The sequence below is a fragment of the Peromyscus leucopus genome, chromosome 10 (assembly GCF_004664715.2).
Source record: "Peromyscus leucopus breed LL Stock chromosome 10, UCI_PerLeu_2.1, whole genome shotgun sequence".
NCBI lineage: Eukaryota > Metazoa > Chordata > Mammalia > Rodentia > Cricetidae > Peromyscus > Peromyscus leucopus.
In genome coordinates, this window is record NC_051071.1 from 59,406,831 (window position 1) to 59,431,087 (window position 24,257).

General features: G+C 39.3%; 1 protein-coding gene across 1 annotated transcript in view; it reads right to left on the reverse strand.

Annotated features, from left to right (window-relative positions):
• Nfxl1 (nuclear transcription factor, X-box binding like 1) overlaps nt 1-22,511 on the reverse strand; it is a 42,104-nt gene extending 19,593 nt beyond the window's left edge. Inside the window, exons 1-12 of the mRNA XM_028861075.2 lie at nt 22,406-22,511; nt 21,841-22,080; nt 18,932-19,108; nt 14,438-14,547; nt 12,247-12,377; nt 9,171-9,349; nt 8,791-8,952; nt 8,596-8,696; nt 7,917-8,031; nt 6,669-6,793; nt 5,948-6,070; nt 3,107-3,197 (exon numbers count right to left, since the gene is read on the reverse strand). Coding sequence (XP_028716908.1) covers nt 3,107-3,197; nt 5,948-6,070; nt 6,669-6,793; nt 7,917-8,031; nt 8,596-8,696; nt 8,791-8,952; nt 9,171-9,349; nt 12,247-12,377; nt 14,438-14,547; nt 18,932-19,108; nt 21,841-22,078 — 1,552 coding nt within the window. The 5' untranslated portion in view covers nt 22,079-22,080; nt 22,406-22,511. The remainder of the gene's footprint in view (nt 1-3,106; nt 3,198-5,947; nt 6,071-6,668; nt 6,794-7,916; nt 8,032-8,595; nt 8,697-8,790; nt 8,953-9,170; nt 9,350-12,246; nt 12,378-14,437; nt 14,548-18,931; nt 19,109-21,840; nt 22,081-22,405) is intronic.
• Nucleotides 22,512-24,257: the final 1,746 nt, after the last annotated feature.

Below are 24,257 nucleotides of genomic sequence, written 5' to 3' on the forward strand. Positions count from 1 at the left end.
AAAAAATTAATAGAAAATAGCCTGGTGTAATAACTCTAGAAGTTAAAAAAGAATTACTCAAAAAACAAAAATGCCTTAACAATTTGATTCAAATAATGAGAAAATGAACGGAAAAACACATCACAGGGAAAACTTTATCCTTCAGTGTTTTGTTAAGTATAATCCAGCGAAATTTCAATCTTGACAATAAAGTGATCTAAGTTATCCTCATCGACATGACCAGGTTTCATTATGATCTTCCCAAAAGAATGGTATACTTTCCAAATTAGTATGGACATTTAAGTCACTCTCATTTAGCATATCATATCAATATCTGTACTCAACAATCGTTTCTAATCCACACTCAACAACTCAGAGAGGAACTTATCAAAGAACTTTCTGTCAGGACAACATTATAGCAACACTTTTTTTTAGTGTTTTTAAAATAGTTTTGAAATAGTAAGAAATAATTTACCTAAACAAACTTTACCCTGGTCAAAAGAATTTGTTACAGAGACTGGTATGGAGGCCAAACTAAGTCTTAGCAATAATCATTTCAAAATTAAAAAGCAGCACCCATGCAAAGAATAGTGACCAAACGGGCAGGCTTCCAATAACGACAGAAACACACACAGACGACCCTGAATTTAAATGAACTGTGAGATTTTCATCTATTCACCCCGCCAATGTGCAGTGAAAGTCTGGATTTTGCAGATTGCCTTTCTGGTATATTTTAATGTTTCTTTATCCTCTGCATTTTCCAATAAATTATTTGGTTAGAGATTTGATTTGTATTTTTTTGTGACTTTCATTGTTGTAAAAGTACTTACTAGCTCCCAAAGAATCTTCCGGGAACCTAAAATGATTATTTAGAAGATGGTTGTATCACTCTGAACCTTGGTTTAACTCAGTTTCATATGTGGAATCATTGTTTCACCTGTTTTCATCATTCTAGTTGTCTTCATAGTTAGAACTACACTGAAACTCGTAGGGAGGGAAACCAAACAGCTACCTAATTTCTTCAAATCAGTCCTAAGCCATTAGAAAAGCAGAAATGAGCACAATGACAGATCTCAAGACCTTCATTCGATGGCCATGTGCCACTCTTAGTTTGTGTGTCACTCACTGTTCTAAGTAAGAATTTCAGCATCAAATATGTTGGGGGTAAAAAGAAATAAATTTAGGTTAAGATTCCATTTTTTTACATTTGAATAACGAAGCATTTATGATCTATTTCAAGTGATAGGAGAAATACATCCAAGGCTTCTCCACAGAGTGAGCTTGCACAGCCTCTCCACAGACCCCCTTTACCAGATGAAGGATGCTCCTTTCCTTTTTTATATAAATTGTTCTGGATAAATAATCTTATTAGATTACTAGTGTTAGAATAAACCCAACTCATTGTGATTTAGATAGCTAAAAGTATAGAACTGGATGACAGGACACTTAAAGTTTTAATATTTTTTACAAACATACTCATGAGTTAGCCTCATCTATAATCTGCTGTTTTCTCTGTCAGATGGTATGAGGAGGGCATTCAATACAGATTGATTTATAGATGCCAGGGCAAAAATCACATGTGAAAACCAAGTAGCCGAGTTATCCTCCTGGAAAGAAAACTGTACACTACTGACTCCCTTCTTTACCATCACAGTGGTCAGGCTGCTCACAAAAAGCCATCACGTAAGCAATAACCTGCATGACCCTATCCACATTCTCTTTCCCCAGAAATTCTTTTTATTTATTTATGTGGGTGAGTGTTTTGCTTGTATGTTATTTCTGTGCACCCGGTTCATGCCTGTTGCCTGTGGAAGCCAGAAGAGGATGTCAGGTCCCCTAGAGACCACAGTTAAATGGTATAAGCCACCAAGTGGGTGCTGAGAATCAAATCCAGGGCTCTGGAATAGCAGCTGGTACACATAACTGTTGAGCCATCTCTCTAGCCCCACCTCATCCCCAGCAATTCTTTAACTCACCATCTCTCTGGCCTCATGTTCTCCATTATGTCCCTCTGAACAGTGTGTACTTTGCAATCACTGCATTTTTACCTAGAGCACTGTTCTCATTTCCTGGTGGTGTGAATGCTTACCCCCAATGTCACCTTTTCAGAGCCCCCTCCTTCACAATTTCTAAAATAGTAATAGTACACAGCATCTCTACTATAATTTTAGCTTTACTCTCATTTTCTTTTAATGCTTGCCATTACCTACATCAACATTAATTTATCCATCTTCTACTGAGGGGAAGGGGAGTAGAAAAGCTGGCCTCATAAGAGCACGGACTTCGTCAACGTTGTTAACTAATGTAATACCAGCACTTAACACTTGGTAGACAAGACTGCCACCATAACTAGGACACAATTTTTAAAGGGTGATCCAGAAACCCTCAGGTGCCCCGAGACTCATTTGGGGAGTCTATAAAGTCTCACAGGTTTAGAATGTTCTAGGAGATAGTGACAAGTAATATTAAGATAGAATATTAAAATAGACTACAGAAGCAGATTTGTGAATCAGCTAAATTTTAACTAGATATAAAACAACACCCTCATTAGCATTTCTGAAGAAAACATAATTCTTTACCCAAAATAAAAAGCCATGCTATTTGTATCAAAGTATAAAGGGTATATTTTATATAAAAAATTTTAAATAAACCACTTAAAATGATTATTTTATTTTAATGTCAAATACAACAAACATTAATGGGTAAAATTCACATATTAACAAAAACGTTTAGGGTCTCAAAAAGTATAAGGGATCCTGAGACTAAAATCTCCCACAGCCACTGGCACAGGATAACCCTTACTACGTCTAAATCCATAAAAGTATAGAACATTCATTCATGCTACAATCAAATCTGTGAATATGGAGAAGGTTAAGAAAAACCATCACAGTGTTACAAAAAGGATACGACTTACCATCACACTTGGGTTTGAATTTTGACACACCATTCCCTGGGCATTTCCCTAAGGTACTTAATTTTAACCATCTTGTTCAAAACTGGGACTATAGTGACTGTCCTACCTTTCTCCAGAGTGTTAGGAAGTAAGATAATGAGCTTGAAAGCTCTCTACTGACCCTAGAGAACTAAGGAAACACAAACATCATAAACATCTACTGTGACATTTTACCTCTGTGACAAACAGACGGACACTTGTGGTTTCGACATCCTAGAGTCCGTCCACAATTTTGATCACAAGGTAGACAGTTTCCAGGGCAACACTAGAGAGAAAACAATAGAGAGAGCAACATGAAACCCCATACACAGCACATGAGTCCTAGTCATTGACAGAATTTTTAGAAAAGTTTTTCACTCTAAGGATAAAATTATTCAAGAGTATCAACATTATTCTAGTAAATAATAATACACTATACTGAGAACTTAAAACCAAGCTAAATTTCCCTGCCTCTTAATTATTCTGATATTTTATGATGATTATTCTATAATTGCAAAATTTTACTTACTTTTCTATGGAAAAAAATTACATTAAACCAAGAATTTGATCAAATCCAGTCTAACTTTAAATTAAAATACAATTGGCTGAATGTTAGGCTGTCAGTTATTTTCAAAGCACAGGATAATAACTAAGAAAATTACAAAGGTACACTCCTTAACCTGTCACTTCCTTCATTTCTAATCTCTCAGAAATACAAATATTACTTACCTCAAGTTTTCATTCATGAATTTCAGGCAACTACTTATAATCTATACTGTCAATTTAACTCTTTCCATGACTTTTTCTTTTTAAAAACCCAGGTTTTTAAAAGGAAACACAGGCTATGATCGTCTTAAAGAAACCTAGGGCTGTAAACTTCAGAACAAGTTTCGGTACTCAAAAATACATTATCAATGAAAAGCAATGAGTTAGTCAAAGCTTGTCATTCAATCAAGCAAACATTTCTGAGTAACAATGTGTCTATTTTAGTAGCAGTGGTGAAAGGGTTATACAGTCCAGGACTTGAACAAGCTAACTGGCATCTCATGCATGATAAAGTAATAAAATCAGAATTACTCTCTGTATCCAAACATCTAGAAAACCTAAAAATAGACTGGAAGTTATAGACTTCAGAGGTTAATTGGGCAGCCCAAGACAACAATCCCTGAAAGGGAAGGCCCAAAGGGTGAGCCCCACAGTGACTTTAGTCTAGACCTGGAGACCTCTAGGCTGTATGACAAGCAGAATCTGGAGTTCATAGTTCATGTAGGCCAGTACAACACAACTTACAGTGAGAAAGTAATAGCATCAAGAAATCTCTGGAAAACTCCAGAACAGATCCCTACCAGTCTTTGCCTGAACACATGAGAATAACTTCAAAACCTGAAAAAGCAGTAAAGACAGAAAACAGAACAATTTCTGGAGGTCACAGGGCTGGGAATAGCTTGTGCTCCTGGTCAGTGTGGAAGAACTTTCTGACACACAGGCATCAAGCAGAATACTAAGAGTTATTGCGTTACTACAGAGACCATAGGAGCCCCAGACAAACAGTACGGGGCCTATAAAGAACCAAGGATTTCTAAGTAACTTATATGTTCCAGACCAACCCTTCAAAAGCATTTAAAGGGAGAAAAAAGAGAGAACAAGACAGAAAAATACCTAAAGGGAAAAAAGTATGTTAAAATGTCTACAATATCTAAAAAGCAATAGAAATTTTCCTTAACAGGACAAGAAGAAAATACAATAAAAAAGAGTAAGAGAAAAATCAATCAAAAGACCCAGCAATGAGAACTGATACAACCAGAAGACAAGGTCACTGAAGAAGGTACCCACAGACACTAAAGAGCGAGCATGCAAAGCAGGAGTACGCAAGCTACATCAAAGTCTCATCGACTCCTAAAGATGAAATACATCTTTAGATGAAATACATACCTAAAACAAAAACACACAGGATGGGAGAAAGACCAGAAAGTGCAGAAACAACCAGTGAAGCTGGGGACAAACCCGTATGAGCTGCCCAGTACACTATAAGGAAACACGAAAAACTAAAACCCAGAGCATTCTGAGCTGAGGGACTTCAAGGAGCATACATGTCATGAAGAACTCAGGAAAATGGGACAACAGGAAAAAAAAAAAAATTAAACTTCTATAAGTATGATGAGAATGATACACTTTCAACCCCAGAAGCTAGTTCAATGAAAACCACGCTAAAGAAACATGAAAAACCCTATGCTAAGGAACATCAGAAAACAATCACTAAAAACTGATAATATAAAGAAAAACCTTGAGAACCATCAGCAAGCAACAGAGTGAACATGAGAATGCAAGAGAGCTTCAATGCTAAGAGAAAATAAGTCACATGCTCTTGTTAGGAAAAAGCAAGCTAGGAGACAACATTAAGTTCAGGGGAAAAACTGTAACACTCAAGTTCTACAGTAAAAACTATGGTCAAGGTGTCTCTTCACAGCAATAGAAACCCTAAGACACACCTAACCTTTGCTAGGGGTCAACCACCAAAATACCAGCACTCTAACACGGCTAAAGACTTCTTCAATCAGGAAAGGAAACAGCCCAAAATCCAAGCTGAGAATTAGTGTGTGAGGCAAGGAGACTATATAGTCTTTGGTGTTTTGTTCTGTGGACAAAGTCATGCTATATATTAGCCCAGGCTGTCCTCAAACTCAAGATCCTTCTGCCTCAAACTGCTGAGTGATGGACCCATCTGTGCCAACACACTCAAAAACTGGCATGATTTCCCACTAATAAAAACAACTGTTTTAGACAGGCAGTGGTGGTACACACCTTTAATCCCAGCACTCTGTGAGTTCGAGGTCAGCCTGGTCTACAAAGTGAGTTCCAGGACAGGTTCCCAAGATACACAAAGAAACCCTGTCTTGAAAAAAAAAAAAAGTTTCCCTAGAATATTTACTATTTACTATTATTTGATGTAGAGAACAAAGAATGTGCCCGAATACTTGAGAAACAAATGAAAACAGTGCTTATCACATGCCCAAAAGGCAAGTTCACCACACTCACCTTTCTCCTACACTGATGCTTCTGACAGTCCCGCATTTTCACACACTTTGTCTCACAAAGATAAGGCTTGTGACATGGCATTCGCTTTGTATGCTTCCCACAGCGACACTGCTTTTCCACTTCCTAGGCCAAGTACCAAGAAGCATCGGTAAATGCACTAATGTTCATGTTTTTCTCCACACCTCAATTTCTGCGATTGCTAAAAGCACGAAAATCTTAATAACAAATTTGAATTAAAAACTAACTAAACTAAAACAGTCTCCTAAATTACTTGTTTTGCTTTATTCCAAATTGGACCTCATATGAATTAATGATGAAATTTAGTAGAAACCTGATATCAAACAGTAAAACTAACAAACACAAATTATACAACAATTTACAGGTGGTTCCAACCATAACATCTCCATCTCGTCTAGTGGAGTGTTTGGTAACCGAGCTGGTTAATGGAGTAGTATGGCTGAAATCAAACAATGTACAGACTTAAGTTTAAAGTCTCAAATCTATATGTGTCTGTTTCCATTGCAACTAGGCTAAACTCATCATAGCCCCACACTGAACCATACAAATGAGAATATTGTAAATTTCTTGATCAATACTATGAATATTAGATCGCACAGACAACAACATAGATGTGAATGAAAGTAATAAAACACACAACAGTTTCGTGTTGGCATATTCTGATGCAGAGCCCTTGAAAGCAAGTGTATGGAACACAACTAACTTGTCTGCATGTTTCACAAGGCCCTCGGTGGCAGCGCTGTGAGCACCTGTGGATTCCACATTCGAGCACTTTGTCACAGCTGTCCCCACAAGTTGGTACATCTTCTGTACAAGGCAAAGAAAACTCTGAAAGCAGACAAAATGTCAACATTAAATAAGATACCTCATTAGGGAATCATTAACAAAGATCCTTGTTCTTTAGTTCCTGAAGAGTGACAGCCCTTTTGAACTATAAAAACTTTATAACCACATCATATTAGAAAAAATTACCTTTAATAAACATAATTCCTAATGTTTCTGCAAAGCTAAACCTAAAGTCACAATTCTCCTGCCTACATCTCCTAAGTACTGCCAACACTGGCAAGCTTATTTTTCTTTCTTTTCTTTTTTTGAGAGAGAGCCTCTCTACTACGTAGTCCCAGCTGTACTAGAACTCATCATGTAGACCAGGCTGGCCTTGAACACAAAGATCCACTTGTTTCTGCCTCCCACATGCTAGGATTAAAGATGTCCACCATCACACCTAGCAAGCTTACATTTCTTACGAAGAAATTTGACACAAAAGTTACCATCAACAAGCACTTTTATGAGCAAACTACTTCAGAAATTTTTAGCTGGGAAAATGAGTATGAGGAAATAAAACGTTGAGGGATTTCCACTTATGCAGAATTTTCTTTTTAAATTTGTTCAATCTCACAGGATGGAAAGAAATACAAACACTATAAAACTCACCTTAACAATCACATTTTGACAAGTAGTTAAAAGAATCTTACAAATGACTCCAACTGCAGAAGAGCCAAGAAAGGTTACCCAACTGCTCTCAAACCCCTACACTAAGTTCCCAGAGGACGCTTTTACCCAGAGACAACAAGAGCACAGCCTCCTTCGTTACAAATGTCCACCAAGAGATGGGATGTTACTACTAATGACCTTAGGATGATGCGTCACAATCACTCAAAACTCCCAGGTGTCTGGTTATTTTATGGATATGGACAGAAGAACAGTGACTGGTACATAACATCTCACAGAGGAGTTCCAGCACCCTCAACCTTCTAGGCCCCAGCTACTCAGCCTTCCTTCTCCCTAACCCCTGATCTGTCACGATTTCCCTTTTCCAGAAAGTCATGTAGTTTGATTCCTACAGGACACATCTTTTTCAAATTAGCTTATTTGTTTGGTAATTTAAATTAACATTTCTTCCATGTCTTCTCATAGCTCAATAGCTCATTTCTTTCAAAACAAGTCTTACTTGATTTCTGACATGGACAGGACCTCTTCCCGGAGCGAGGACACTCTCCACAAGCACCAACATGACAAACTTGCTCACATGTATGATTACCACATGGCAGCGTCTTTCCACACACCTAAAATAAAAGCACTCATCAAGAGATTAAAACTACACAAAAAGGCAGTATAAAACATAACCCACTTGTACTCACAACTTTATGCTTTATGTCTAACACAGGTGTCACATACGTGTATGTGTGCACATTTACATGTCTACTTATTCCCAGTGTCCCAAAGAGCGTATCATAAACAAGTAAGAAAGGGCAGATGTATCCTCAGCTTTGTATGACCATCCACCAGACTTCTAACCAGTACTAAATCTGTTCCAGTCCTAGGAAAAGCAACCCACACAAACCATTCACTCTTCGATGGCATTATCTCAAGAGGAGAACAGAAGAAACGAAAGAACAAAGGACAAAGGTAAGTGGTAAAACAGTACACTGAGTTAACAATTCAGCAACTGACTTACTTAGAGACAAAGACAACTTTTCCTCCAGTCGTTAAGGTAGTACACTGAAAACAGCGGTATCCGCTGTCCCTCCTTACCTCGGGTTCAACTAACTGCTCTAACAAGCACTGTGCTCTCTCCAGTCCTCCGTTTGCACACTCTTTAACACCCCCCAGAGAGCACCAACACTTACTTGATCACAGTGCCACACTGGGCTCGCACAACTTCTTTCTGCTTCTTTTTTGCCACACACACATTTCTGTCTACTAACTCTTGGACAAGGCTGGCAGTTTCCTAAAATTACAATCATAAATTAGCACACAAATACTAAAAGCCACGAAGACAGCTGACTCTGTTTAATGTCAGTTTCTCACGTGTGGTCCTTTACCTGCATGACAAGGATTTTCACACTTATGATGTCCACAAAGCAGCTTGCGCCCACATGGCAGCTGACAAGACCACTGCTTGGCACTGCACCTGCGGGCGATAGGTTTTGCTTTCGTACAGTGACAAGTAGTTGTGACCATCTTTGGACAAGGAGGGCAGGGACCTGGAATGCAACAACGGGGGGTGGGAGAATTAAGTCAGTAACCAAAACTTCTAAGTTTTACGTTTTCCAGAAGTCTCTACCATTTTTTCATTGCTACTTTAAAGGATAATCCCTTCTCACAGCAAACTTCAATTCAACTTGGATAATTTTGTTTGCTTCCACATTAAGAAGAAACAACCAGGCAAAAACAATGACGACAATTACACTATGAAACTCACCTGGATGGCAAAGTAGTAAACATTTATGGCCACAAGGAGGTTTAAATTCTCTCTCACATACTTGGCCACAGGAATGAGGTACAAGCCATGGATCTAAAGGTGGATCTTCTACTTTCCCACAGTAGCAATAATATCTACTAGGTGTTTCTGATCTTTTGTATTCAAATCTACATTTTGGACTATAAAAAAAATGAAATATTAATTCCATCATTAAAAGCAATGTAAGAGACAACAGTAACAAATATTTTCACTAATGTTTTGGTTAGGTAAAAAAATAAAATCTTACTAAGATTCTCCACAATATAACTTCCTGAATATGAACTTTTTTATATTCACATTCTCCAATACAAGAACCAACAGCCAAATATGGCACATGAGATGCGGCTATGCACATAACTTGGCAAGAATCACCTTTTTTTCATATTTATACTTCTAAAACCTGACATAGCCACATTTAGTTAGTTGCTAGGCATTAAAAACAGACATCCAAAGCACAACCACAAAGAGAAAGCAACATCAGCTTTCTACTAGCCAAAATTTTTAACCAAACTACATTTTTGCAATATTTAGCCAGATTTATACAAAGCTCAGCTTTCGTCAAGTTTGGTGAGATAGTCCATAAATAAATAAAATAAATATATTATCAAAAGAAAAATAAAAAAGCAATTATGTTATACATAAGCTAAATATTGCAAGAAGAAACATAACAAAAATCTTAGAATTAAGAGAGAAAAAAAGCCAGGTAGAGTCCAGCCTGGTCTACAGATCCAGTTCCGAGACACCCAAAGCTACACAGAGAAACCCTGTCTTTAAAAAAAAAAAAAAAAAAAAAAAAAAAAATTGAATGTAAACAAAGAATTTCCTAATTTTTTTAAAGGTATGTCTATTTTTTTTTTGACTATTTTGCCTGCATGTACACATGGACCACAGACATGTCTAAAGCCTAAAAAGATCCAAAGGAGGTGTCAGATACCCTGGAACTGGAGTTGCAGACAGCTGTGAACCACCCTATAGGTGCTGGGGGCGGAATCTGAGTTCTTTGAGAGAGCAGTAAGTACTCTTAACTACTTGCCATCTCTCCAGCTCTGAGAATTTCCTAATGTTCAACCTCTAAAACAAAATACACCTATTTCAAGTCCACTTAAGTCAAGGAAAAGTTTAAATATAATTTTACATTTTCTGCTAAGCAGAATGAGTTATACATTACAACATCAAAGCAAATTTGGGTACTAGGAATGACAGGCTTCAACTATTAAAAATTCACTTGGACATCATCAGAAATCATTCCTAAAAGGTGCTCTATACCTTATTTCTTCCCAAACAACTGAGTACTGTCAGTGTACTGCACCAGGCTATTTGCACATCACCATTTAAATTTGTTCTGTATAAAAGTCAATATATTTTCATTGTCATGAGAACATGCTGTACTTCCAAATAGACGCCACACAAATGTTCAGAATAACCAAAACACATTTGCTCTCATAATTAAATTTCAAAAACAAGTTATGGAGAGATGGCTTGGCTGCTCTTACAGATAGACCAGTACCATGGGGCTCCAGGGAGACTGGCGATGCTGACCTCTGCAGAGCACCAGCCTATGTGCACACACCCATAGACAGACAATATGCACGCACACACAAACACACACTCATATGATTTTTAAAGTAAAAACTGAAAACCAATGCCACACCTCATGTTTATAAATAACTGACATCTTGTTGAAACAGTTATATTTCCCATTACTGAAGGAAAATGACTGTCTTACAGTTGCTATGAAAAGGGTGTGTTTAGATGGTTAAGCGGCAGCTGACCATGTACTACACAGCCCACCTGCACTGACACAGAACTACTTGGGAGGGTGATGTATACAAATACATGAGTTTCGCTTTAAAATGATGGAACAATCAAAGGTCTTATCCTGTTACTCAGAAAGCACTCATCTTAGAAGCACTAAAAATTACTACTTAAAACAGAAGTGGAGAGAGCAAAACTGAGAAAGAGTGCAACTCAAATCTGTAAACAAGTAACTGGCTCCCTTCTGCACCCAACATTAAAATCCCTGCCATAAATAACAAGCAAGTGTAGACTTCAAATGGAAACTCTTTCAAAGCAGCACATGCTCAAGAGAAAGCAGTCTACTGTGCTGAACTCAGGGGATACAGAAAGGTCTACAGTTCAAAGAGTAAGTCCTAGGTTTCAAACTCCAGCCCTGCCTCTTCAGTGAGGAGAATGTGAGCTCACTGCTGCTCTCAGTCCACTTCCACAGCCTCAGGGGAATGGGCAAAATCGCTCAAGACTGCCAAGAATTACTTTTTACAAAGAAATGTCCCTGTCTAAAATGTTTTCTAAAATTATACCACAACAATTTTATAAGTATCTTAGTATATTTATGATAATTAAGGAAGATGTGACTCAAAACCAGATTTTATTAGGCCTAAAGCTATACAATTTGGGAGGTATTATAAAAAAGAACACTACCTTATAAATTAAAAAAAAAAAAAATCAGTTACAAAAATTGTAATATAAGCATACAGTGCCCCCTGAGGTAATGTTTAATTAACCTTAACAATGAATCTACCACTCCAGACTAGCAGAAACAAATGATTTTACTTCTCAAAGCATAACAGAAGCCCAAAGCCCAATAATCAGCAATAATAAACAAAGCTGGTAAAATAAATGTAAATAAACTAATGACATTACATAATACACACATGTAATGTTGAGATTGAAGATATAACTGGAACCACATAGTAGAATACATTAGATGATAAGCATACACAGTATGACACTGGTGTATGCTATGAGGAATTCAAGGAGAGAAAGGTAATAAATTTTGAATGAGTCTCCCTCAGCCTCATAGGCAAGTTCTCTGAAAGAGTAACAGAAGCTCTGTCTCACAGGAACCCTCAGTCTGATTTGTTAGTTATTGAAAGGCCTCCCATCCTCACAAACCCGACAAGTGATGGAAAGCAAAGCAGACTGAACCTTCCAGCCACACAACTTCTGATCTATAATGTTCATTTATTTCACAACTTAAACTCCAGTGAACCAAAAAAAAAAAAAAAAAAAAAATTACCATGGCCAAGGATAATCCTTCTTTCCAAAATCATCATCTGTCACAGAAGTTACAAGAAACTGGCTGTCTTTAGCCCACTTCTGAATACAAGGCATGTGGAATATACAGAAACATCCTGAGCAGCTCCAAACCTAAGACAAAGGTGTCGAAACGTATTACATATGATTTTTCTGTTAATTATGCAATGCTTTAAAATGATTATCACACAGATTTTCAAAACTTACCGAAAGACTAAAAAAACAAAACAAACTCTAATATCATAAAAGACACAATATTTACAAAAATGTATTTAGGGGTATAACATATGAAAGAAAAATATTAATCACCCAGATTCAATTAGCAAGAAAAAACTAAAGCTAACAATCTGAATGATGTCTAATTTTATATATACATATAATGTCTCTGTGTGTATATATATTCACATATACATACCAGTACTGACTGACAATAACATCTTTTTAAAACATGATATAAACATTTATCCTTGTCAAATACAGCTATATCTTATCATATATATTTATATACCATAATTTCATCAATTTCTTATTGTCAGACATCTGTTATTCCCAATTATAAACAATACGACAAAAGAATCCTAGCCAAAATACTTGTGTATATAAATAACCTGTTTTGTTACATAAATCCTGTAAGTCTAGCACTTAACACAAAATTCAAAAAACTGAGCAAAGTGACAATATAAACAACATAAAAGCTCAAGAGCGAGCCAGTGAGATGGTTCAGCAGTTAAAGGCACTAAACTGTGCAAGGTGTGGAGTCCTGAGTTTGGTCCCCAGAACCCACATAGAGATACAGGAGAAAAAAGCCCACAAAGTTGCTCTCTGACTTCCAAATTCACTGTGGCATACATGTATTCAGACATGTAACAAATTTTTAAGGCTTAAGAAGTAATACTAAATTAACAAATTAATCATTAAATCTACCAACATTTTAAAATAGTAGTTCTGGTTTCCTTATTATAGCTATTTATGCGGGGGGGGGGGGGGGGGGGGGGGGAGGATCAGACCGCAGCATTACATAAAAAGAAACAGCTAATTCCTTAGTTTTGATTCCCCAAAAGCCTGCCTCAAATGGGAAGCTAGCGGAGTGAGTGGACAAGGAGGAAGAAATGTCAAATAATGGTATTTTGTAGAAGTAACTACTACGAAGGCCACAGCAGCTCAATACTGCAGTAAGCCTTTAAGAAAAAACTGTAGAACATGCTGTTCTAACTCTAACACTCGCTAACGAGACTGGGACATTCATCAATTCTCTGGAAGAATGTTGTTCCAGGAGACAGGAACCCCTCAGTGCTGCATTTAACCTGTACATTGGCCGAGTCAGTTCCCAAGATGGACAAACAACCCTGAAAAGACAGGGTTGCATTCGTGTACGTGCACTACTCAGGAGCTGAAAGGACAGAGAGCTAAGGAGTTGTGACTCTGAGTATGAGGGCGCCTGCCTCTGCTGCGCTGTCCCAGCCAACTCGAGTATATTAACCTTCTGCTTTACCCTACATGACCAAAACATTTCACCGGACCTGATTTAACGCTACTGTACCAGTGAAGGATTAGAATGGAGTCTTAAAGTTGAGTCTGTCATGCTCAGTCATCACTTCTCTTTAATTGCTTCAGTAGTGTCCTTTTAAATTTATGATAGCTTCACCATCAGGCAAGAGCTTTACAACAGTATCAGTTATGTCTGACACTTTCTGTCCCCAATGACCCTGGCCACTTCCCACCATGCTTTCAACACTGTCAGAAGCTAATAACCCTTAAGTGTCACTATCAACTTCTAGTTCCACGAAGGAAAAGACCATGCCGATCTTGATTTCAAACCCACTGAAAGTATGTAGCTCAATGGTCAATCATTTGCCTAGCATGCACTGGGCTCTGGTTAGATCATAGCAGCACATAGTAACATGCTGTGTTTGTAGGAATCTCTCAATAGATGCTAAAAATACTTTACTAAAGCAACATGTGCACTAGAATAGAAATACTTGTTCTATACTGAATAGAAATACAGATATCAAGAGTGCTAAAATTACTAGAGATAATTTCTTAAATTTTTTAGAATTACAAATTAAAATTGTCAAACGAATTGTTAAGCAAACATAAGTGAAAGTACAATAGATGGCTAAGTATATAAATGTAAATACTTGGGGAGAGACATATCATAAAGGAGAAGAACTTACTGCTTGGTTTCTCTTCACTGAAGCGATACAGATTAGGCACGTCATAGCCCCTGTCTGAAAAGCTTCATTCACATACTGTTTTGTGCGCTCTAGTTCATGTATATCACCATCTTAAAATTTAAAAATTGAAAACATCACAGTAAACATCATCTGGAAACAACACATCTTCACTAACAATCACATTATCTGACAAACGCCAAGCAATTCTAACTGCAGAAAATAACAAACCCTCAAAGCTTAACAAAGGAAAACAAATACTTAATGAATTGACAGGGGTTTGCCAAGTCCACGAAGCAAGAGCACTTCAGCTCTCGCTGGCCTGCTTTCTGCTTCAAGTCCCTGACAAATGTGGTGGAGGCAGAACCACCGGCAAGACCACCAATATGGAAGTAAGAAAGTACCAAAAACTGAAGTATAAGGAAACTGAAAGGCCAAGCACTGAAGGGAGGGGTCCGCACACACCATGCTCATAATCAAGTCTGCGAATGAAGATGCTGAGGTTCCTACAGTACAAGCACCACGGTTCATCACATTATGCTCACTGCCTCTGCCTTAAATAGCAGTATAAGCATTTCTAGGAAAAAAAAAATACCAGACTGCATTTCCTTTAAGTAAGTATTAAGTATTTCTTTCCAAGCACTAAGAATATCACCATAGGATAAACTATTATTACCTCAGTGTTATACATGAGAAGTCTGTGACCTCAGTTTGACTAAGTGAATCCTGCATTCCTATCCTGTTCTTTAATGGAAAAAAAAAAAAAAAGACCCCAAAAAAGTTAATAAAAGAAGGTCAGAGCAGCACTCTAAATACAAAGGAAATCAAAAGGGAGGGAATTTAAGTCATGTTAGTGTAAGAAAAATGAACTTACATGCGTTTAATAAAACAAAATGATTCAACAGAGACTGAATCAATTTCCAAGAAAAGTAGGTCAATAATATATGCTTATGTAAGGACAGAATTCTCCATGGCAATAATCGAGTTCAAACCAAAATTTGTTACCAGAAAGAACTAAATAAATAAGAATCTTAGGTCCTCATTTTCTAGAACCGTCTAAACATAGAACTTAACAAAAGTGTGCCCTATGTAACATAAGCATAAATGTCATTTAAGGTGCTAAAGAATAAATGTAAAGCACTCTTAAACTACAAAATTACTAAAGACATTTTATTTCAAATTAGCATTTAAGTTTCTAAAGTATCCTCAAACAGAATAATTATATTCAGTATGCTTATTTTGCTTACAATTGGCTTTAAAAAATATTTAACATTTTAAATTTCGTCACTTTATTCATACAATTTAAACGGCTAATTCATACAATTTAAATTGAAGACTATGATGGTATCGTCTTACAAATTAAAGTCTAAGTTTATCTCTATGAAATTCAGGTAACATTTCTTTGAAAGTTGTATTTTAATTTGGCTACAGCAATAAAGTTCATTGTCTTTATGTCACAGTGGACATAGCATGGCACCGGATGTCATATTCTAAAATGACCACAGTGGCAAGAAACACGAGTTTGAGGAAGTTAAGGCTGGAATGAGGAGAAAGTACCAGTTAAAGGCAGTTACAACTGTGGAAAGTTATCCAATGCTTTTTAGTTTTCTCTTCTGTCAAATGCTAACGTAGCCATAAAGGCCTGCACTAAGGACAGCCAGTGTGCAGTGAGAAAAAGAGGTAGTTAGGAAGTCAGGCAGAGTGGAGGCTGAGTAAGGAGGAGGTAAACACTGGGAGAATTCCTACAAAGCTGCAGCTGGTTTGATTCTGGAGTGTTAGCACCTAACTTTAATCTGCTTTTTGTGATTGCTACCTTTTGTCTCCCAGGACCTTCTACATGAAACTTGTCAGGGGTTCTAAAGGGGCAAAGCCTATGCAAACTTGGTTAGGGAACAATCCAGGAAAACCATGATATTCCCTCCCTGTGCATTTGCACTTGGCACTCAAGTCCCGTTAGGGAGCTTAGCTAAGAAGTTTTGGATATGCAAAGTAACTTGCCAAAGGTGTAAATTGGAGAACAATAAAAAGCCCTTTGCAAAAGTCCCCCTGCAGCTGGAAAGGCAAAAGATTTTCTCCTTAAGTGCCTCTGTACAGGTGTGAACACACACCCCTGTAAACATGAGGTAAACAGCAAGTTCTAGACCAGACAGCGCTATCAAACGAGACCGTTTTAAAAATGAATATGTTTAAAATTTACCAAGTAAAATCTAGGAGGCTTTGGTGACAATCACACTGTGGTTTAATTTGTGCCATGTATAGACCACCTCTGCTTGTGCATTTCAGAGTTAGAACCTGAAGTGCTACTAGGGTAAGGAAACAAGAAAAGTCATCTTTTCCAAGTGAGGTATCCCCAGGAAACAAGAAAAGTCATCTTTCCTAAGTGAGGTATCCCCGGTGAAGATGACGTACTCTTTAGAATAAAGCCATGCAAGTTTGAAGTCGGGAGAAGAGAATCACAAAAATGCAAAGGCTGAGACTAGAAAAATGGGCTTCTTGGTAATGTACTAGTGTTCAACTCACCGGTGTGGCATGGAGACCATCTCAGGACTCTGGCATTTATTAAAACACTTAACTGTCCTGGTTCCCTTAATTTACTATATGTGTAGTGCAGAACACCCAGGAATGAGAATTTAAGTATTAATGTATTTGATACAAAAATAACGAGACTAAAAACTATGCTAAAAACTCAACGCGTGCAAATGATAGTATTTTTTACTACCTACACTAAAAGATAGCTGTGTTATATTACTATATGCCATATTTAAAGGTAAAATCTGCCTCCTTCCTAGAATGGTTGAAGTAAGGTCCTCTTTAACATAAAACTTAAAGATTTCTATTTAGGAAGTCATCCAGAAGCAAGACATTCTCTGACCTTAAAGTTGCTTTCATCAGCTTTTATTGTGCTAGGCTTGACATTTTAGCTGAACTTCCTTCATTCCTCAGGAGACGTAAATTTCTTAAGAGAATGATTACCAACCACTGCAGGTTCATCAGTACATGCAGGTAACTCACAAAGCACCCAGAGTCCAATGGACTCGGGGGCAGGGAGGGGCGGATGACACACACTGGAGGACTTACTCTCTGTTACTAACTCTCTCTCATGTTCTTATCTTTATTCCAGCTAGTATACAAACTCCGCTATGCTTGACCCTGTTAGACTAGCAATCCTGTTCTCAGTAAAGCACTGTGTAGTAACTGAGGAACAAACCAGTAACAAACAGAAGAAAGCTGATGTGGAATAGAAGGCCTATACCTAAAGGAAGACAGAACGTTTTAAGTGGAAGAAATCTTTTAAAATGACAAGGACAGAAAAAAAAAATCAGCTCTGGTAGAAAACCTCTACTACTCAAGCTTACAAAACGCGTCAGACATTTCAGTAGACAGCGCGTACTATCTGACAAACAGCGCTGCCTCATTCCAACCACGCCACGGTATTGACTATCACTGGACTCCTTTCACAGGACAGAGAGGCCTGGGCCAATGGAACATGTCAAACACTAGTCAGACACAAGAAACACCCAATCTTAGCAGCTTGCCTTGTGAGTCGTCCTCTCTACCAGTCTACTGACGTTCCCCCAACAGACAGGCTCAAGAGCAGCCGTCTCGTCTACTTCAGAATCATGTTTACACAGAAAATACAATGAGCCCGGCAAAAGTTGAGAAGCTGAGCAAATCAGGTTGAAGCCAACCTTGCCATTTACTGTCATTCTGAGAGAATCTTCTCTCCGATGAAGTCAGTCCCTAGAAAAATTGTTTCTAGCTCTAACAGGATTTCAGAGTGAAAAAAGAACTAAAATGAGAATATATATAAGCCTGTGTAACGTAAGACTATATAAACAGCACGAAATACATCTATTAAAATCCCGGGATGTTAATGTTTCTAATGGCCTAAGTAAAAAATCAGGAAAGCTTAACAGTATAGATCCTGATCTTTGAAACAATCTGTTTTAATAACTTTATATTAATATCAGTATCAGTATGGTCCTCTCTCACATTAAATAAAAGGAGGTCGGGTACTTTAAGCACAACCCAAACACATACAGCAGATAATGAATGTGCATGTCAGACATTTAAAGATTTAATTTTTAAAAAACAGTATGAAAATCAAATGTGACGATATAAAACTCCAGTAATAAAGCCAAAAAACAAAATGGACTTTAAGGCAACTTTAACATGACTAAAAGGGAGAAGAAAATGAAGACCACACTGAAAGGGGTCCCCCCACCGTCCTGTGACCTAAGAGAATCACAGCCAGTAACCACCCCGCTATGCTTCTCTGGGAGTTAGGGTTGTGAAGAGCACTTGCCATACAATCTACTTTATACAAAGATTAGTATTAACAACACATAATTTAAATAGCAAAACGTACTCAACTTCACAAGATGTCCACACGGAAAATGAGAAAACTATTCTGTATAGTATTTTAAACTATAACTACACAAGATCAGAAACACGCTTCTACTTCTAGCAAGAAGGTCGAAATTGGTAAAGTAATACCTGTGTGAGTAGTGTATGACACAAACGTGTTAGCGACGATCTTCCCCCGTTTTCCTTCCAAGTCTTCATCCCCTTCCTCTTCGGAGGAGGAGGAGCTGCCCTGTTCCTCCACAAGTTTCCTGGCCGCAGCTTGATTAGCCTTCTTGATCTCCTCAAATTTCCTCTTGGACGTCAGCTCTGCTTATAAAAGCGAAAAAAGAAGTTTCACTTCTGCACATCGGTGTCTCACAAAGCATGGTACGATGCAGAACCCCACCTCTCGTTTTCCAGGTCAGCGAGGCTCCAGTTTATTTGACTATTGTATCATCAGTTTATGCACTCATTTGAAAGCCACCTTTAGACTATCTTCTTACAATCAGTGAGAGAGAAAAAAATCTTAATTTCTTACCACAGAACCAAAGAAAACAACACAATCAAACACTAACTTTACAAAAATCCTACCAACACAACCAAGAGCCACAGACACAGAGACTAACAAACTAACGAGAAATTCTAAAAGTAAAGTAACAGTGCCGAACACCTCCTAAGGAGTCTCAAAATAAATATACCAACAAAAAATTTAAATGGAAATGAGATGTTAAAATACACTATACAAGACAGGTGTGGTGGCAAGTGCCTCCAGAGGCAGATGGATCACTCTGAGTTTGAAGCTAGCTCCAGGACAGCCAAAGCTACAGAGACTGTCTCAAAAAAAAAAAAAAAAAAAAAAAAAAAAAAACTGTAGAAGCCAGAAGCCAGTTGTGACAACACACAGCACATCTTTTATCCTAGCACTTAGGAGACCAAGTAGGTGGATCCCTGAGTTCAAGGTCAGCCACCAAGCTACATAGCAAGATACTGTCTCAAAAATAAGCAAGTAATAAAAATTACTAAAAGACAGTACACATCACGATTTTTAAGAAATGGGGGAACATACTCAGTGGAGGCACACCAGAATGACAGGAGGTGGTTCTTCTCCAACACAGTCTCGGGAACCCAGTCCAGTCCACAATGCCTTTGCACAGATAACATCCATGGTTTACCTACTGTATTTATGAGCTGTTTCTTCTAAAGCTCCAAATCTTCCAGCCTTCAAGGTGAACTTGACATTTTTGTGGTCACACAAAACATTAACACAAAAAAAACGCTTCTAACAATTCCACTCCAAAACATGTTAAATAGGACTGGACTGTTCCTCTACTACTGTGTTTGAGCTGGATCTTCTCCTAGCTAGAGCACTCTGCACTCCACATTGTTACTCAATTTCACCTAATACCAAACAGAGCCAGATAACGTCCCAGCACGTGTTCCCAATGAGACTTCCAACTTCTCAGGAGTAAGGATCCTGGGAATTGTACTTCAGCTAATAAGCTCTACGCTCTAGAGACAGCAATGGTGCTTTAAGAAAAGACTCCCAAGCTGAATGGGTGCTCATATTAAGAGGCTTTTAAATTTACCATTCTAAATCACTACCTAAAAACTTACTTCATACATCAGGCTAATGAGCCACTATCAAAATAAACCTCACTTTCGGTGTTATATCTGTACTTAATGATATTTTACCTCTTATTGCCCTCGGGAATTGTTTTCCTTTTCTTACTGCGGCTAATTTAGTTGGTGATTAGTAATCAAAACAGACTGTTTTGAGTAAAAATGGCAGAAAATGTACACAGCGCTTACTTCAGGAATCTTTGAGAACTAAGAGAAAGAAGAGCAGTAACTGCTGTAAGACAGATGTCTCAAAATAAGGAGGCCATTAATTCGGGGGCGGGGGAGTGTTAAAAAAATAAATCAGGAAGATATAATAGAAACACTTAACACTTAGACTCCAGTAAGTGTATGTTACCATCAGTTAGGTAACACCGCCCGGAGGGAAAGACAAGGTGACCAAGCCAATCTTCTCACACAATTCTTCCTTCCAGTCAAATGTCAGCTAGTCAGACCAAGAACGCTTCCTTTCCTGCTACCCACAAATCCAAGCAAGCTAATCAATCTGCTCACAGGTCTCCAAACTGCACACTTCACCTCTTTGATAAACTGGCCGACGGCAAGGAAAATCAACACTAACTTTCAAGTTACCCTAAGAGAAACCCCACTCAGAGGCTCGATTTTGTTCCCCAAGGGAAGGGAGAAATGATGCAATTATAATGATCTCAGAAATAAAACTAAAAAAAAAAATTACAAAAATTCTTCTGAAAAGTACATTCCAAACACAAAATGATTTCAGGGATCATTCCAATTTTTTTTCCATGCAGTTCCAGGTGAGTGCTCTCAATACTCCACTAAATCAAGATCTTGTTTGGGCCAAGGCTATTACTAATTCCATGGTGGCAACACGAGATACATCCGAGGAAAGACATGAAATGTATGAACAGGAATCAGTGGAAAACACCGCCAACAAACAGCACTTTAGAGGGTCTAAAGCAATTAGTCAAAAAAGTCAGGTAGCCTGGTAAAGATAGCTATCAACTAGTCTCTCAAGCCGAGTTAATGTAGAATGGAGTGCCCAATTCATATGTAAATGGGATTCTGAGACCTTAGCCTAGCTTGCAGTTACCGTTCACAAAGATACGAAGGCACAGGTCTTACTTTACAAAAACGAGTTAAACGTTTTAGATTTTTAAAAGAAAAACAAACACCGGCGATCAATTTACTGGTAAACAAGCACTGTGTTAACCAAACAAACCAGACCAGCTGGACACAATTTAAAACTTAAGGTCTAGGGGATTCAGGCGGGTAAAAAGTAGTGATTGGAAGAGTCTGGCCAGAGAAAAAACACAGGCAATACCATTAAAATGAAGATAAGTCCCGGTACTAAACTCCCTGAGCAGTTAGTTATAAAGTGAACGAGACGAGGGCTCTGGCAACCACCACTAAGTTGGAAAGTGCCTGGGGAGCTGGGTAGGGACAGGGACCCGAGCCGTCCTCACCGCTGGCCCCCGGGGTCTGCATGGCTTCGCCTGCCGCCGATCGCTGCCTGCGACCTGCAGCGGCCGGGGTCGCCGCTTCACCGGGGCTGGGGCCCGAGGGCACCGCGCCCCCGAACCTTTTGCCTCGCCCTCCTCCTGCGCCCCCCAGAGGGACTCCATTTCCTGGGGAGGGGACCGCGGCGGCCCGTCCTCGGGCTCGGCCGCGGCCAGCGACCACCTGGCGCCAGGAAGCGTCCATCCCTGCAGAGGAGAGAGAAAGAAGGAGCATGAGAGGGGGGTCCGAGGCTGCGGGGGGCTGCGGAGGAACCGCGAGGTCGGGGGGCTGGGGGCAGTCGGACCCCGCGACACGGAGCCCGGGTCTGGGGAGGTCGCGGCCCTGTGTCTCCCGAGGGCGAGCCCCCGCCCAACCCGGGCTGGAGCGACGGGCGAGGAAGGAGGAGAGGGCTAGGGAAAGAAATGAACCGCGGAGCCAGAAGGACCTCCCGACCCGGGACAGAAGGCGCGGCCACAGGAAACCCTCCTCAGCCTCCGGAGAAGTGCCGGGGACAGAGAAGCGAGGACTGACCCTGCGGCCGCGACCGGGAAGCAACTGCTGGGGTGGACCACGCCGAAAGCTACGTCTCCTTACCGACGGCGCCCACCGCCGGCGACTACAACTCCCAGAAGCCTCCTCCCGCGGACCGCAGAGTGCGTGGCAGCGCCGGCGCTTCCTTATCCGGAAGCGGAGAGGGAATTCTTAGGGCGCACGCGCCCACGGGGGGCGGGGGAGGTCTTCCCAGTCTTTAGAAACTACATTTCCCGGCGTGCTCTGGGGCTCGTGAAAAGCGAACACCTTCACTGGTGAGCCGTGCGAGGAGCATGCTCTTAACCCATCCCTTAGCAAATGCTCTCCGGAAGTCCGCGGGATGTCAGGATTCACTCTGAGAGGGTTCCCTTGACCTGAAGTTGCTTTCGCCATAGTCTTGGAAGTAGCGGGAGGATTCTCATCCGGGAAGTTCTTACAAAGAAACTACTGTGTCGCCCTGGGAAACTAGGTCAGGAAAGCTACTGGAGCCTTGTAGGAGAGTGGCTTGAGTTGAGAAAGCTCCCTTCTGAACGCCCAAAGAAGTCCAACCCCTGTTATTACCGTCTTTTACAGTTTAACGAGCTTTCCCCTGGAGACGTCTTATTTTACCTTCAAGACTGCTCCCTCAAGTATGTTTCATGAAGAGACAAAATAACTGAGGGCCAAGAGCTAATCTGTAGGTTGCACTGAGTATACAATAACATGTATAGATTACAGAAGCTTGGTTGATATTTGGGATTATACAATCGTTAAATTACTCTGCAGCTTAGTTCCCCAGCATTTATTATAAACATCTAATAGTTGCCATTTAATGTGACCGGTAGTGCACAAAATATTTACACATACATGCTGCAGTACATATATATGTATAGGCATATTTAAATTTTTCATATTTAATATATCGAGATGAATCACAAGGATATATTTAAAAGTACATATTAAAGTCTATTACCTTAGTTGTAGTTCCATTTTTTAGGAACTTATTGAACAAGTGTGAGAAGGCAGCATTAGTGCGCCCTTCTGGTGAATTAAGACTTCATCTGTGAAGAATAGTTTTCTTGGGTGTGGAAATGCTGTGTACTGATAAGAGGAGTAGTTTCACGGGCATATACAGACATAATAACTCATCATTATGTATTTGTGATTTGTAACATTTAGATGTGCATTAATTCCTCTATTTTTAAAACTACTCCAAAGTAAGTCTAGAGAAATAATATACCTCGATATGCTTGTTGTCCGGCCATTTGATGATGCAGTTTAATTGAAATACTGACATATTGTCCTTATTTTGATTGGTTTTGTCAGAGGATCTATACTCAACTCTTCAAATGTATTTATCTTTTCCATATACATCTTGAAACACTTCCAGTTATGAATGTATTGCCTCTCTTCACAATTCTATGATCCTGACTCCTTTAAGCATCCTGAGTACCCTTTAGGCTTTCTCAGGAGATGGCACTAAAGAGACATTTCAGGCATTAAGTGAGTTCCTGGTGTTATTTGTGGGTACTGCACAGCAGCAGATCACTCACCTTGCAACTCTACCTGGCCTGACAATACCTTTCCTTTAACACAGAAACTGGCCGGAAGCCCTTCTCTTCATGTTCACACCTTGATCCACAACTCACTTTACTACCAATATTTCTGACTCTGTGCTTGGTACTGGATCCACTGCAGATCAGGCACTGTCCACCCAGTTCTAAGGTCCCACACAACACTCCCACTCCATCACTTGCTATCACCTACCCTTGTTGGCACTCCAAACGCTTTCTTCCTGCTTGCTCTGTAGATTGGCTCCGTACAGAACAGACCACCCACCTCCTCTGTTCTCCCTTGTGCAGAACTATACCCT